At 39.7% G+C, this 17,861-nt stretch overlaps 1 protein-coding gene across 3 annotated transcripts in view; it reads right to left on the reverse strand.

The window, feature by feature from the left end:
- Window positions 1-17,861, reverse strand: part of LOC126461319 (phosphofurin acidic cluster sorting protein 2) — a 722,007-nt gene that overhangs the window by 148,099 nt on the left and 556,047 nt on the right. For all 3 annotated transcript variants that reach the window (XM_050095989.1, XM_050095987.1, XM_050095988.1), the window contains exons 4-7: window positions 16,358-16,483; window positions 14,871-15,024; window positions 11,527-11,672; window positions 1,833-1,941 (exon numbers count right to left, since the gene is read on the reverse strand). In XM_050095989.1, coding sequence (XP_049951946.1) covers window positions 1,833-1,941; window positions 11,527-11,672; window positions 14,871-15,024; window positions 16,358-16,483 — 535 coding nt within the window. The remainder of the gene's footprint in view (window positions 1-1,832; window positions 1,942-11,526; window positions 11,673-14,870; window positions 15,025-16,357; window positions 16,484-17,861) is intronic.

Here is a 17,861-nt window from a genome sequence, read left to right on the forward strand (position 1 = left end):
GTTCAAGGGAATGGGTAGTGTCTTGGAAAGAGAATATAAGATGGACATCGACAGAAATAAAACAAGGGTAATGGAATGTAGTCTAATTAAACCAGGTGATACTGAGTGAATTATATTAAGAAGCAAGACACTAAATATTGATTTAAATGTTGTTGTTGTTGTGGTCTTCAGTCCTGAGACTGGTTTGATGCAGCTCTCCATGCTACCCTATCCCGTGCAAGTTTCTTCATCTCCCAGTACCTACTGCAACCTACATCCTTCTGAATCTGCTTAGTGTATTCATCTCTTGGTCTCCCTCTACGAATTTTATCCTCCACGCTGCCCTCCAATACTAAATTGGTGATCCCTTGATGCCTCAGAACATGTCCTACCAACCGATCCCTTCTTCTGGTCAAGTTGTGCCACAAACTTCTCTTCTCCCCAATCCTATTCAGTACTTCCTCATTAGTTATGTGATCTACCCATCTAATCTTCAGCATTCTTCTGTAGCACCACATTTCGAAAGCTTCTATTCTCTTCTTGTCCAAACTATTTATCGTCCATGTTTCACTTCCATACATGGCTACACTCCATACAAATACTTTCAGAAATGACTTCCTGACACTTAAATCTATACTCGATGTTAATAAATTTCTCTTCTTCAGAAATGCTTTCCTTGCCATTGCCAGTCTACATTTTATATCCTCTCTACTTCGACCATCATCACTTATTTTGCTCCCCAAATAGCAAAACTCCTTTACTACTTTAAGTGCCTCATTTCCTAATCCAATTCCCTCAGCATCACCCGACTTAATTAGACTACATTCCATTATCCTTGTTTTGCTTTTGTTGATGTTCATCTTATATCCTCCTTTCAAGACACTGTCCATTCCATTCAACTGCTCTTCCAAGTCCTTTGCTGTCTCTGACAGAATTACAATGTCATCGGCGAACCTCAAAGTTTTTATTTCTTCTCCATGAATTTTAATACCTACTCCGAATTTTTCTTTTGTGTCCTTTACTGCTTGCTCAATATACAGATTGAACAACATTGGGGAGAGGCTACAACCCTGTCTCACTCCTTTCCCAACCACCACTTCCCTTTCATGGCCCTCGACTCTTATAACTACCATCTGGTTTCTGTACAAATTGTAAATAGCCTTTCGCTCCCTGTATTTCACACCTGCCACCTTTAGAATTTGAAAGAGAGTATTCCAGTCAACATTGTCAAAAGCTTTCTCTAAGTCTACAAATGCTAGAAACGTAGGTTTGCCTTTCCTTAATCTTTCTTCTAAGGTAAGTCGTAAGGTCAGCATTGCCTCACGTGTTCCAGTGTTTCTACGGAATCCAAACTGATCTTCCCCGAGGTTGGCTTCTTCTAGTTTTTCCATTCGTCTGTAAAGAATTCGTGTTAGTATTTTCTCTCATATGCTTGTGAATAACTGTCATCTAGCTCTGCAACAATTGTGCATTAAATGAGATGACACATTCTTATGCTGAAGATAATGTCATTATGGTGTCCAATCCACATTTACTGCCATTATATGCATGAGAACCATGATATTACCCATTTATGTTAAAAGCACATACACTTCTACACTATACTGCCTTGACAGAATTGTTGTAACCCTTTTGTTTCAGTTCAGCACAGTGAGACATTTCTTTCTATTACGGGATCCATTTTGTATATTGCAAATAGTCAAAAGATTATATTTTCATAAATGCTCTCTTAATCAATTTTACACTAAATCATACTGCAAAACTAGTTCATTACCTTTCCTGTGCAACTGCTAGATGCTGAGATACGTAGAGATTTACATAGTTTAAAAATTTACACAGTTTAAAATACGCACCATGTAGCTTCTGTCCTATTTCCACTTGGTCATTGTCAAGGCCTTGAAGGTCTTCAGTAACTCTGAACCTCTTCAACAGAGCAATAAATTTCTGCTTCAAGTTACGTTGCTGAAACAAAAATTCAAAAGATTTGATAGGAACACGTATCAGTACTTTACTATAAAAGATAAAGTGTATGTGGAATAGTATTTTTTTTTTTTAATGCTTTGTAGACTTCCAGCAATATTAAATACTGCTTATCTCTACAATTTCCTTGACACAGATCAGAAACAAAACAATTCCTCTGTAATTAACTTGCTGATCATTTTTATATTCAAATAGCATACATCCTACAAATATTGGACAGCTGATGGTTAGTTTTACTGTGTATTCAGTCATCAAATATAGTTTCTATTTTCAAATGCATTACACTCTTAATCTTGCACATACATAAACTACACACAAAACAAACAGCAGTTTATTTATCTAAAAGACAAACATCAATATGAACAACATATACAGACAGAAATTTACAGCTCCTTGAATTATCTTACTTTATAAAATCTATGGTACTGTGAATTTTATTGTTTTATTTAATATGCCACTGATTCATTTTACACTGTCAAGAGTTTGTTGAGTAACCTAAAGTCAACGTGAAACGTGTCCTTCGGGCACATCCAGTTTCGTGTGAATTATGTGAAGACCCTTATTTAATCCTGTCACTTTTGTTGTGATGATCAAAAAATTTAACTATATCTCAATTTTGAGGATCATTTTAGTTTTATAAATAAGGCACAGGAAGACTGAAAACATTTTTAACGAACTCTTTACTGTATGTCTGATCATAATCTTATGGTCGTTTTTGTATTTCCCCCCCCCCCCCCCCCCCCTCTCTCTCTCTCTCTCTCTCTCTCTCTCTCTCTCTCTCTCTCTCTCAAAGAACAAGAATTTAAAATTAAAAGTGGGACTGGATGCAACCCTAATTAGCATTTGTTACTGTTTATATATTGTTGGACAATATCAAGTCTCTCAGTATACAACACATACAACTGAATTTTGTAGTCATGTTCTCAAGAGTTGCATCAATTAGGAGTTTGTCACACAATATTACATTTTGCAAATTATCTGAAAATACTTCAGCCATCTGTGACATATTTATTTCTTTTTTAATGCATTTCTAGCATAACCTAAGTGCAAGCATTCACACTCAAAAGATGAAACTTGAAAACTTACTTCCCAATTAATTAAGTTCTTTTGACATTTCCATGCAAATTACACTTTTTAATATTAGATAAGAACTTTTAAACCGTAGATCTTTCCTATGTTAGGTCAAGTACACACACTTTAATGGACGACAAATGCAGAACTGGCAAAGTTTAAGATGATCTCTCTACTGACAACTGTACATTTCAGTTTATTTCACAATAGTAGTTTTACACACTTTGTTTTCCATGTATGTTGGCAGAAACAATTAGCCCTGTTCATAGACAGGTGGTGTGGCAGAAGAGCTGCTCCATCACATTTATCTTACTTTGATATTTATACCACTGTTTTGAGAATATTGGCTAGTTCATAATAAATGATCAATTTGAGTATTATGTCTGACAGGATGTCTTAAATCTGACTTGTTTTTCTTGATATTCTCTCACTCATCAACACAAGACCTCCCGAGCCAATGAAACATGTAAAAGATGTTTGTGCTATGCCACTGTTCCAGCTCAATATGGTCTCTAACAGTAACTAAGTTCAATACTTTTTCATAGCAGCTGAAAAACTTCATTCTATACCGAGGCAAGAACCACACTAACTATGTATAGTTGGTTAGTTTTTTGTCATCAGTCATCTGACTGGTTTGAGGTGACCCACCACGAATTCCTCTCCTATGCCAACCTCTTTATCTCTGAATAGCAATTGCAACCTACATCTGCTTTTATTTATTGGGTGTATTCCAGTCTCAGCCTTCCACGACACTTTTTATTCTCCAGCTTCATTAGTGCTGTGCAAGTTATTAGCTGATATCTTAATGCGTGTTTTATCATACTATCTCTTCTCCTTGTTAATGTTTTACATATGTTTCTTTCTTTGATGTTTTGTGGAGAACCTCGCCATTCCATATTTTTACAGTCCACTTAACCTTCAACATATTTCCATAGCACCATGTCTCACATGCTCTGTTCACAACCAGTCAAAAGCACCATTAAGAATGGATTCTGCCACCTCAAACTTATACTGCAACTGTCAAACAAGAACCCAATATCTGACCAACACAAGTATTATCCTAACTCCTCCGCTAAGCACCACATCCTACCGAAGACCAGTCACTTGGAGCACAGAGGACAACGTGCTAGAATGAAGCTTCCTGGCAGATTAAAACAATGTGCCGGTCCAAGAGTCGAACTTGAGACCTTTGCCTTTCACTGGCAAGTTCTCTACCAACTGAGCTACCCAAGCACGACTCACGACCCGGCCTCACAGCTATACTTCCACTAGTACCTCATCTCCTACCTTCCAAACTTCGCAGAAGCTCTCCTGGTGGTTTTGCAGGAGAGCTTCTGTGAAGTTTGGAAGGTAGGAGACAAGGTTCTGGTGGAAGTAAAGCTGTGAGGATGGGTCATGTGTCCTGCTTGGGTAGCTCAGTTGGTAGAGCTCTTGCCTGCAAAAGGCAAAAGTCCTGAGTTCGAGTCTCGGTCTGGTACACGGTTTTACTCTGCCAGGAAGTTTCATATCGATGCAGACTCTGCTGCAGAGTGAAAAATTCATTCTGGAGATGTGCTAGAATATTTTAAATGTAAACTCCCTGTACCCCTATGCTACTGCAGATAGAAAAAACAAGATGTCAACTATCGCAACACGTAAGTCAACTGCAGACAATTAAAGCGGGACACCACACCCTGGACGAGTTCAATCCCAAACACGGTGCAGCAACTGCCTGTCACCATAAGAGGTACTAACCACTTGCTTAACCACCAATTTCAAGAAAACTAAGTGAGGGGACCATCTAAGGAGGTGAGACCACCACAGATGCAAACCCTCCACGAACAACAGTTACTGCGATGACAGGAAATCTCATCAAGACTGTCATCGACAGCCCACCTGTCGGGGCACTAGTCGACTCAGTGGCTTTCTTTCTTGTAATGTTGGATGCTTATCTTCATCAGTTAAAGAAGATTGCAGGTTGGAATATCAACAAAATTATGAAAAGGATAGACTGATAATCTTTGGTCAAAGTCTTGTTCAGAAAAGAAGGAACATCGACCCATTCCATCATATTGTCCAGCTAAAGAAGACTGTTTTGTGACGTAGAAGCAACTGTACTGAAAGTCTCAAATGGGAAGTACATCCAGCTGACAGCAACATGTGTTGCAAGAGTAACTATCGCTTACGGAACACACACCTTCAATTTCTTTTAACATACTACGTCATGACGTTATTTTCAGATGAGACTTCTTGCAAACATCACAAGCAAATGCACGATCAGACTCCAAAAAGCTATTCCAAAAGGCATACATAGCAAAGACATAGCTCTGGTCTACCATTTGTCACTGCAGAAACTGTTATTTGGTCGTCATCAATGAGATCACTTCCAATCATTAATCAAGATGCTCAGTTAAACTGTGAAAGTTTGGTCAACTGCAAAAAGCTACTCAGTTCACAATAGAAATCTACATACCAGCAAAGATTATAAGCATTGTAAGAGGTCAAGGAGAACTTTGATAGCACTAAATGTCCTGATTCATGAGCATCCACAACTCTTCCCCACAGGTAAGTGCATAGGGGCAGCCGAATCAGTCTAGTAAGGGCTTTACTGCCTCTACAAAGGCTCTGCTTTACCACTACAGACAATGCAGGGGAGGAAGTTACTAGGATCTGATCTGACCTGACCTGACCGTCAATTTACGCTAGACATTCTACACTGGTTTTTGGATGCTTGGAGACCAAGAGTGGTGAAAAGCGGTCCATGATAAAATATTGTATCAGGACAAGAGATTATACACCAATTAATGAGTGCTTGTGTAGTGTGTTGCCAGCTGACCAAAGGATAATCCACACAGAAGTGGAGTGATGCTGCAAGATGACATCGCTGAACCATCGAAGTGTCCTCGGCCCTCTCCGGTGGTCCTCGTGAAGGACAGCATTTGGTTTTCCTGTGTCTACTACCGATGACTGAGTAAAATCACAGGTGTCTATCTACTGCTGTGTACTGAGGACACCCTGGACTGCTTGAAAGCCGCAAAGTATTTCGCAACTATGGACATGTATGCAGGCTACTGGCAAACTGAGGCTGACAAGGCTCACAGGGAAATCACTGCCTTCATAACTCCTATCATCATCTAAGTTCAAGTTTATGTCATTTGGACTATGTAACACTCCAGCCACCTATGAAAGTATGATGCCCAACATGCTTCATCATCTCAATGAGCATTTTTTAAGAGATCTGAAGAACATCTAAGCTTACTGACAACCATGTTGAAATGCATTCAGACATGAAGTCTCACACAAGCCCGAAAAAGTGCCTTGCCATTTCCTAAGAAATAAAAATCTTTGGCATCTAATGAATAGCAATGGAGTCCATCTCAGTTCACAGAAATTAAGACTACTTAAACATTTTCTGGTCCTCGGCACTTTCATCACGTGATAATTTTTCTCAGAATGTGCTCATACAAGAGGCAATTCGTAAAGGACTTTTGTACCAAGGCATATGTCTTGCAAGGACTACTGCAAGGAGATGTCAAATTTTCCTGAAATGAAACACAAGAAAGATCTTTCCTTGTTCTTAAAGAGGTGCTAACATCTCCAGTTCTAGCACTGTGTGATAAGAATACTGACACACAACTTCACACTGACGCAAACAGTATTGGGATATGGGAAGTTTTAACATAAATTCAGGAAGGTGCCGAAAAAGCGGTAACTTATGCTTCCGGAGTACTCTCCAAATCTGAGAAGAACTACCGTACACCTAAGAAAAAGTGCCTAGCAGTTATTTGGGCCATCAAGTTTCCACCGTACTTTGACAGACCACCATTCTCTAGTATGCTGCCTGACTGGCCTGAAGGATCTGTCATGTCAACTGGCGAGATGGGCACCGAGGTTTGAGGAGTCCGATGCAGACACGAGAATGCCAACTGCCTTTCGTGGAATCCTTTGACAGAACACAGCACGGTGCACTAAATCTCAGTCACACTGAATTAAAGGACGTTGTTGCTGAACAGAGGGAAGATCCAGCACTGCTGAAAACCATAGTAGCCGAGGAGGAGGAGGAGAAACTGACCACAGGAGCATTCCAGTCAATTAACAGAGCAATTTATAATAGGAACTACGACCCTATGGGAAGAAATGGTTGTTTGTAACCCCATCTCATCCACAGCCAGCTATCCTGAAGTACAGGGTGGTTATAATTAAACTTTTGCTACTTGAGGGGGCCCCTATGAAAAATGAGTGATCGTAGAGCAATTAAATTTTGTGGAAACATTTTTAAGGACATGCAGAAGAGTAACTGTTGGAAGAAACACATTTTTATTTTCATGAGAGGGTAGTGTTTGTTAAATGTGTACCATGTTTACATTCCAGCTCACAAAACATTTCTCAATGTGATGGCCACCTGCAGCCACAACAGCCTGCAAGTTTGTACTGATATCATTTCAAAATTGTTCACAGCACTTTTCAAATGGTGGACCACAGAACATTCCGCTGTTGTGCACATTGCTTGAACATCAAACACTGTATCCAGCATTCTCATCTGTAGCAACAGTAACTTCACCAATTTGTGACACAATTGGCTGCTGGCCACTCCTGTGAGCAATTCCCAAATTGCTTTTTGCTGAATTTGCAATTTGCTGAATTCCCAAATTGTCACTTAATCTGAACATCCGAATCATGTTCTTCAGCCCTGGTGGGGAAACAGGACCTCTCCGTACTCCTTTAATGAATTGATGCTCTAAATGAGCGGCAGCACTATTCCCATTGTTTTTATAAAATAGCTTTATGAATAAAGCCCTACTCACCTTTCCCACACCCATCTTGACATTCCGCAACTGTAATGCGCACCGATACTCGGGTTTCGACCCTATATCACCGTACCGTATTGGCGCCTAATACAATGTAATGGCGCCAAAACTTCTAATGACACAATCTTGCAGCACACAGTCTGACCATCATTCCTATAAAATTCGGTATCCGTACGGTAAATAGTTTTTCCATCTACACTGGCTCAAGTAGCAAAAATTTAATTATAACTACCCTGTATTTCCTTGACCCTCCAACAACTAGTCACCTTGGATTTGTGAAGTCTCTTGACAGAATCAGACACAGGTCTCACTGGTCATGTCTCTACTGATCCAGTAGACACTGAGAGTCACCCTGAGGAACGTCAACAATACAAGCAAGTGCTTCAATTACCACTGCAGTAGCGTCACTCCACCAAGTTGGTATCAACCTCTTGGGGAGGTTTCCAAAGTTGAAAAATGGGAATCTATGGATAACAGTGTGCAATATTTCACCTGCTATGCTGTTACCAAAACTGTGCGGACTGTTTAAGATCTGGAAATTGAAAGTTTCTTGTAGAAGACGTCATTCTGAGGCAAGGAGCGCTGCATGTGATGATCCGTGACTGTGGAAAAGTTTCGCACTCTGGACTAATATGAGAAGTAATTTCTAGCTGTGGCATTACCCACTGCATGTTTTGCAGATATGCTCTCAATAAACATTGGTGTCAAACAGAGAGATTTGCATACAATACTGCCCATAGTGACATTCACATACAATTCAGCAACGCTAGACACTACAGGCTTCACAGTTTTCCTTCTGCTGCATGGTCATGAGGCCTAAATGACAAGGACACACTGTCATCCATCATGGCTGTGAAACACCTCATCACCAGCACCAAAGAAGCAAGGCAGCTCGGTCACAGTGCTGCAGAGAAAGACCGAGAACACTAAAATGCCAAGCACTGATCAGTGAAATACAGCGCAGGAGACTTTGTTTGGATCTTTACAGCTGTGCAGAAAGAAGGACTATCGATAAAGTCAGTAAAACACAAATTTGGGCCGTATTGTATCCTTTGTCACTTGCCAGACATCACATATAAAGTCTAGAATTATGACACTTTATTAAAAAGACAAAAGCACACAGATATCATGACTCATTTGACGAGCAAGAAGTTTTGATGCAAGTGGCTACCATTAAGACTCATCATAGTGAAGAGGATGGTTCTCTGTCCAGGATTTCAGTTCAGCTCAGATTGCATATTTGTGTCAGTAATCAATGTGCTTTCAGGTGCTAAGTATTTTATTTCATTGACCACCCTGCCTACAGACATGCATCGATCAGGGTCTCGATGTGTCAATAGTGTTTTATTCATATCTTTAACTGAATATTTTTGCACTTCCATCTTTCAACAAATATTTGAAGTATTTCTTTTATTACTCATGAGTTCTTTGCAGTTACCATCCTTGCACATGTATTTGTCGTCCATCTTGTGTGACTGCCCTTTCAGAGATGTCAATTCTACAACTGAATTGCCTGCTTTGGTATTATCACAGTATCCTTATGTAATGGTATTCTTATCACTTTAGGGAATTTCAGATACATCATTATTCTACAGTACTTCAGTACAAATCCTTTGAACTTCAGTGTACTCTTCATATTTGCTAAATTGTGATCCAAGTCTAAATCTGCTTCTGGGCACACCTTACAATCAGTATCTGATCTCTGAATCAATCTGACCATTATATAACCCAGCTGAAATCTTCCAGAGTCTCTGAGCCTCTTCCAAGTATACCACCAACTCTTGTGATTTTTGGACAGCACGATCTCTATCACTAGCTGAAATTTATTGCAGAACTGAATTACTCTTACACCCTCTCATTCCTACTACCGAGCCAATATTCTACAATAACTCTGACTTTTATGCTTTCCCCTTCTTCCACATTCCAATCCAGCACTATTCACACACCAATGTAAACCCCTGATCTGCCATCAACGTCTCAATCCCCTTCACAAATTCTACAAAGTGTCTCCATGCTGTGTACATCCTTAATGGCATATGTTCATGACTCAAGAGATCTACTGCTGCAAATGAAGGGTAATATGACAATTCCACTGTGATTTACATGTTCTATTGGTGATCATCTTCACATTACCGCTATTTCCCCCAAATACACTATTTTTCACATACACAGTCATTTCTCACCCTGCTAGTACAGTTTAGTATCCAATATTCTGTAGATTGTTCACTCATTATAATACAGGTTGTCCATCAACGGGAAGTCCAGAATGTAATATAATATGTATGAGGGGCGTTTGAAAAGTCCGTGCAAAAATAAAAACTACTTACGTGCTTGGGGTAAACCTTTTCTATTTTTCGACATAGTCTCCTTTTAGACTTGAACACTTCGTCCAACACTGTTCTAATTTGTTGATCCCTTCAGAAGAATGGGAATTGTCCAAGTCTGCAAAATAGCTATTAGTTGCTGTAATCACCTCCTCATTTGAATAAAATCTTTGTCCCACCAGCAATTTCTTCAAATTGGGGAACAAACAGTAGCCCGAGGGAACCACGTCTGTAGAATAGGGGGGATGTGAACCAAGTTGGAATCCTATTTCCATTAATTTTGCGACCACAACTGCTGAGGTGTGTGCTGGTGCATTGTCGTGATGGAAAAGGAGTTTTTGCAGTCCAATTGCCGGCATTTTTCTTGCAGCTCGGCTTTCAAACTGTCCAATAACGATGAATAATATTCACCTGTAATAGTTTAACCCATTTCCAGATTGTTCGATGAGAATTATTCCTTGTGAATCCCAAAAGACAGTCGCCATAACCTTTCCGTCTAAGGTATGGTCTTCACCTTTTTTTGGTGCAGATTCTCCCTTGGTAACCCATTGTTTAGATTGTTCTTTGGTCTCAGTATAGTAATGTATCCATGTTTCATCCACAGTGACAAAACAACGCTTAAAGTGCTGCAGATTCTTCCTGTACTGCTGCAAACCATACTTGCAACCCTTCACACGATTCCATTTTTGGGAAAGCGTGAGCAATCACGGAACCCATCTTACGGACAGCATGTGTGTGCCTCTCATCCTGAGATCTGAGTACACTCCTACCCTTTCCAATCTCCCTTATCTTTCCTCCCTGAGGCATGAACTAACAGATCTGAACATTAGGATTAGTGTTCTCATTTTTATGCGTTTGTAACAACAGTACTGGAATTTCTCCTCCTGAAGGTAATCACTACTCAATTGTTGTGTGTCTTTGTAATTTCAGATGTTAAAATTTTAAGAAGCTTCCTAATTACCATTAATCTAAAAAAAAAAAAAAAAGCAAGCCATTTGATCCATGCTATCGAAAAAGGTTTATTGCATATAAACTGCATTGATGGTTATATTTTTTAGACTGAGCCACAAGAAATGTAGAAGCTTTTATTTTTTATCAGCACGTTCATCTATCTACAAGGGTTATTTTTAGGCTTTATAATATTTTAAAAGCAAGTAAGTTAAAACTCATTTCTGAGGTGGTGGTGTTTGGTTTGTGGGGCACTGAACTGCGTGGTTATCAGAGCCCATATACAGTTCCTATCTTAACTCAGTTCAATATCGCCACTTTCATGAATGATTATTAAATGATGAGGACAACACAAACACCCAGTCCCAGGGTGAACAAAATCCCCAACCTGGCCGAGAATGATTTCTGTGGTATTGTAATATGATACATGTACTAACCCTGGCATTTGCTGGAATTTTTGCTCTAGCTGCTTTACGAGCCCTTCTTGCCATTGCATCTTCAGCTGTTGGTTCAGAATCTGAGGCATCATCTTCATTACTACTGAAGTCATCTTCCTCATCAGAAAAGTCTGCCACACCACGTTCTGGAATAAATTACACAATTTTACTTTTGTAATCATAATGTAATGTTGTGTTCAAAACCTTGAATTATAAATTACATCAAAACAAAGACAACATGTCAATTCAGTGTTTTGTGGGTGATTTTTTACTGTTGTTGACTGTAAGGTGTAACACCCCTTTTATTTCGTGAATAGTACACATATCAAAATGCAGTTTTCGGCAAACGTTAGCATATTGAAGGCTACAAACTATTTTGTTTGATTAATTTTTATAGTGCTGGTATCAGTGGGGACATTGAAGTAAGTTCTTTTTTCTAAATGGAACTGTATACTTTTCATAACTACATTTGATAGCTCTTGAGAAGACAATTACAGTGATATGGCATTTGTTAATATTGGCATTGAAACCTGTCAAAATAAAAAAAAATAAAAATAATTATACAGAAATGCCTTAGAGTGTGACAGCATGGTGGCCAGAATTAGTATTAGCAGTGCAAACACTTCCAAGCTCTTGTTCTACACGTCAGAATGTCAACACATCTGCCTGTTTACTTGTCTGCACAGCAGGATGCTCATTTGTGCTTCAACATTCACTGCATGTGCACTTGTACATCAATGAGGAGAAGTTGGATACACTACTTTTGTATGTTGAATATAAAAGAAATGCTGTAAAAACAGTACCGTGGTATAAGGCTATCTATCTGGATCACCAATGTCTGACGCGTCAAGTAACTGCACAAATTATTAAGACCTTAGTGCGGACAGGCTGCTTTAATGACAAAAAGAGGGCAAGAAGGAAGACTGCAACTGACATAGGACATGAAGAAGCTGTTCTGGCTATGATGCTAATGAATCCGCACAGTGGTACAAGACATATTGCCAAGGAATGTGGAATCAGCCAGATGAGTGCCATTTCCATCCGGCATTGACAGAATTTCCATCCCTATCATCTGTCACTACATCAGGCACTCAGCAACCATAATTTTTGAATGTCATACAGAACTTTGTCAGTTTACACTTCAGCAACTGAGAGACTACCTTAAGCTTTTTTAACATGTGCCCTTTACTGATGAAGCAACATTTGCCATCCACGGTAACATAAATCTGCATAACATGCGCTACTGAACAGCTGAAAATCCACACTGGCCTCATGAGGTGCAACATCAACAGCTGTGGAGGATAAGTGAATGGTGCAGCACCATACGAAACTACACTGTGGGGCCTTACTTCTAAATGGAGTTCTAAATGGACATTTGTATCCACACTTTCTGAACTTCATTCTGCTGATTCTTCAAGAAGAGGTACCATTGGATATTCGACAGTGCATGAGGAGGTGAGGTGCGAAGGAGAGTGCATAATATTTTGAATAGGAACCAACGTCTGAAAATTTACAGTTTTCGTTCTATAATTTTTTTCAGTTCAGGTGTTTAACTCATCCACTCCTGCTTGAGGACTTGAATTAGGCGTGATGCAGTACAATTACTAGGTAACAACAGAACATCTGTTTGTCACTGAAGTGCATTTGTTCGTATTAATACCTAAACATTACAGTACTGGTACATCACCAGGCGCTTGATGTGGGGACCACTAACATTGTTACAAATAATGTACCTTTGGAGCATGTCTGGTACACCTTCTCCACCTCATCTCGTGTCTCTTCAGTTTCTAGTGCTGTGGCCAGAATTTGTGCCATCAGCTCTTCCTCTGTCTCTACATGAGTCTCGTAAATTAAATTTTGCATACAAACCCACAAGGAGTAGTCCATAGGAATCAAATCCGCTGACCACGGCAGCTACACAGTTGGACCCACAGTTGGACCACTCGGCCTATCCATCTTACACCATATCGACTGTTTAGATGTTTCTGAACTGTCCTTGAGAAGTGAGGTGACGCATCATCATGCGGAAAACACATTTCTTGATGGACATTCACTGGTACAGCTTCCAAGAATGGGTCCAATACATTTTGTAGAAAGATCAATTACGCATGACCAATTAGCTTGAGTGAAAAGAAGCATGGCCTAATCAGATGACCATCCAGAATACCTGGCCACACGTTAATACTGAACCAATGCTGAAATCCACTAACATGTGTGGCACAAGGATTTTCATCCACCCAGGCACGGCTGTTTTGCGAATTCAGAACACAGTCACTAGTGAACATACATTCATCTGTGAACAGAACTCTATGCAGAAACAGGGGTGTGTCGATGCAGTGGAGCCAGGAACCACGTGCAGTACACACCATATTGTGGAAAATTAGCTGGATCCACAGTGTGTACACTTTGTAATTGGTACAGATATAATTTTTGCTCACACGGAAGTTAGCAGATGATACTGTGGCTAATACCCACTGCAAGCACAATTGTTCGAGTACTCGTTGCCAGTTCTCTTCAATTCAATGCAGTATATCTTCAAATTCGGGTGCGTAGCATTGCCATGGAACACCACAGTCCTCCATGTTTGTAGTGTAGGTACCTGTTCCTCTGAGTCGCTGCGTGACTTGGGCAAAAAATTTTGTGCGATGGCATACTATTGAATGGAAAATGTTCGTGATACAGCCGACTCCCAACTGTTCAGTTACCTCGAGTTTTGCCATACATAAGGAGCATATTCCAAAAAGGTGTACTGAACCATGTTTACTGTATAGGAGATGACAGTCATTGAATAGGCCTCACAGCAAGGCAGACATTAAGTAACATCAGGTGACCGTCTGACGTAGTACATGTCATCCTGAATATCCTATTGCACACCAGGACAACCAACTCAGGCTTTTCTCTTTCCTTTAGCAGACATGAGTGTGTTACACATCTGAACTGAAACGCTATAGAACGGGAACGACATTTCCAGGTATGGGTTGCTATGAATGAACACTAATATCAAATGGACAATTAATGTACTGAAAATTGGAAGAGGCTCTTGCTGTAGGCATATGATTGGTAAGGCCCCTGACATGTGTACAGTAACACACATATTTTACTGCTGTGGCATTTTGATCTTAATTACAGGATTTGATGATGGCAGTATCCAAAACATGTCACTAACAGGGTAAATAAAAACATAGTGTTACATGATCAAGAGGGTATTATTTGAAAGGTCACAGGCTCAGGAATTGTTTCCATTTTTAATACACTAATGTGTTATCTTATAATAAATCAGAAGACTAAATCGAACTCTGAAAAAATAAAATGGTTATCAAAATTACACCATTCTCCATGTATACCTGGTGCCTCTGCATGTTTAGCTGAATCCTCGTGGTCAACAGGTTGGCTGCAGACTGCTTGCACGGAAACACGGGCAACAATACTGCTGAGGACAGATTTGTCCTTACTTTCACTCACTAGATCGAGTTCCAGGTCCATCTGCCGTTGCAAAACCTATTGAATTGAAAGAACACAATCGGTCAATGCTTTAAAAAACACTATGAAAATATTTAAAATATTTTAGTGCCTCAAAATGATCGGCTGATTTTGTTTCGTTTTTCTCTTCTAGAGTTCGAATGAGAAGACTATTACATACATATGTCACATAACGAAAATAATAATATGTGATTTCTTTCGGATGAAACATGGAATTCCTTAACTCTCAAATTGCACCACAAAAAATGCCATTACCCAAAACAAATTTTGCTATGAAACAAACCTTGAATAAAAGTTTCGGGATGTGAGAACACATCTGTTTAGGAAACTTGCAGGAAATTAAGCAATGAGTAAACATTTTGTAGTATTGTACCTTATCGATACTGCCGGAGCTGACGCCTTGAAAATTCCTGCACGCATCGCGAGCGGAGCTTTGAACACCACCACCAACAGGATGACCTGACCAATGAAGAGCCTCCATGCCGCCGACCAATAAAAACCCCCACTACGGTGTTATAAATGGCCGGCACCTACTTTTAGTTCGAGATTAGTTCATTGTTGCTACTTGATGCCCAACGTTACACCGAGCTGTTGATAGCAAGCTGTATCGGCAAACATTCAGGATACATAAGTTCAGTACACACCCGTGTCGGGCTTCTGCTTATAGCTAGCCATGGCTGCCACAAATTGTCAATGGTGTTGCAGCGCTTCATCAACAAGATGAGTAAAATATCTTTCCTTAAAATGCACTAGTATCAAATAATCTTTTGCTTTTGCCCAGATTCCTACAACGACAGATCCTTGTGGCCACTTTCCACCCATTTATTATTAGCAATGAGGACATAACATTTGGTTCCTCAGAACATAGCGGTTGCCGACTCGCATCGTAACGTGTTTGTTAGTTTTGCACGTAAGCGAAATTGTATATGCGTGCTGTCACTTTATGCTTATTAGAGGAAGTTTTGTAATGGTTCCAGAAACTTACATGAAAGTCTTTTGGCCATCCCTTTCTCCTAAACAGAAGTTATAAACCTTATGTAACAAGCTAATCGACAAACCTTTGCTGAAATACTGGTAATAAAAGCCTCATATATTGTCGAACACGAAGTTAGAAAAGCCCCATACCAATTTATTTTTTCCATGTTTTCTGTAGGTCAATGCCAAGACGGCAAGGACTGATCCCTCCCCCCTCGTTCACTCACTCACTCACACACACACACACACACACACACACACACACACACACACAAAACTAGCTCTAGAACAATTCTTTGTCACTTCCTGCGTTACAGTCTTTTTTAGGTGTAACCAACAGCAATATTGCAACAATAGTGAACAGTGGTTTTGGTACCTGCGACATATTGATGATGCCCTCTGCTAGAGTTTTGTAGCCCAAGATGGTCCGGTTTTTGTAGCGTTTCCGCCGCTGCAGCATAACGTGCAATTTGTTCCCATCTTGCTTCAGGAAATGTGGGTACTGAAAAACAGAGTAATTTGCGCATGAATATGTGGTCCAAGTTGGAAGCTACAAACATTAATCTTACACCTGTTTCAAAAGTGTATTTATCTCATTTCTGTGTAAACAAGAAGGAGATAGTCGACTATTAAAACTTGGTTAAATTTTTATACGTCGGTATCGCAACTCCAGGCACTGTAGCACAAAAAACCGAGAAGACAAATACTCTCTTCGATAGATCTTCAGTGCGCTGTAAGACAAAGGGCATATTTGCGGAATAAGCAAGTATAAATACGAAAACCTCCATATACGGCACAAGAGCTTCGGAAACTGAAATCTTGATTTCGCTATACGATGTGCTTCTGTTACGCAATCAGAGCACTGGACACGTTATCCAGTTAGCCTATTACAGTGACCATAGCAGACGTAATCTATTCAGCCAACGATGACGTTACTATTTCGTCGCGCGCACACACAAATTGCAACACACAGAATGGCTTCATATATAATTTTGGTTTCTCGGCTCGTTCTAAGTTACGGCGAGGTTTTCGAGGTCGAAAACTTGGATTCTACAGTATACACCACCTACATAAAACATACTAAAAGTTCCCCAAAAAATTCTTTTCGTAAGTTTCAGTGTACCTGCCGACTAGACTAAGAGGGGTGAAGGAAACCGAGCACAATTTCTTACGAAATAAAGCTCAAAATTACACAATAATTATGTTTATCAATTTACAAACTTACTGATGCTATCACTTTAAAGTAAGTACTTACTATCGACAACGAAACAACTTGTACGGTATAGGTTATATGAGATTTGTACATGATATTTTGTTAGCAGGCAGATAAAGCCCAGGCACATGTGGATACAGTCTATATTCACATATTTAGCATTTGGCACTGGGTAGTCACACGAAGGAAAAAAACATCACGAACTGAAGATACAACGTTACCGTACAATTTTAGAACCTATAAACATCCGGCATTTTTAGTTGCAAAGAGAATCACGATGAAATAGACTGGCTCTCGATACACCTGCTACTTGTGAGTATTCGTTATACGATCTCGCTTTTTGTCAAACAAATCGAGGATAATAGAATGTAGTCCAATTAAATGAGGTGATGGTGAGATAATAAGATTAGGAAATGAGACAAAGTACTAGATAAGTTTTGCTATTTGGGGAGCAAAATAACTGACAATGTTCGAAGTAGAGAGGATATAAAATGAAGACTGGCAATGACAAGGAACGCGTTTCTGAAGAAGAGAAATTTATTAACATCGGGTATAGATTTAAGTGTCAGGAAGTCGTTTCTGAAAGTATTTGTTTGGAGTGTAGCCATGTATGGAAGTGAAACATGGACAATAAATAGTTTAGACAAGAAGAGAAAAGAAACTTTCG

This window comes from Schistocerca serialis, chromosome 1, assembly GCF_023864345.2.
Source record: "Schistocerca serialis cubense isolate TAMUIC-IGC-003099 chromosome 1, iqSchSeri2.2, whole genome shotgun sequence".
In the NCBI taxonomy this organism is placed as follows: Eukaryota; Metazoa; Arthropoda; class Insecta; order Orthoptera; family Acrididae; genus Schistocerca; species Schistocerca serialis.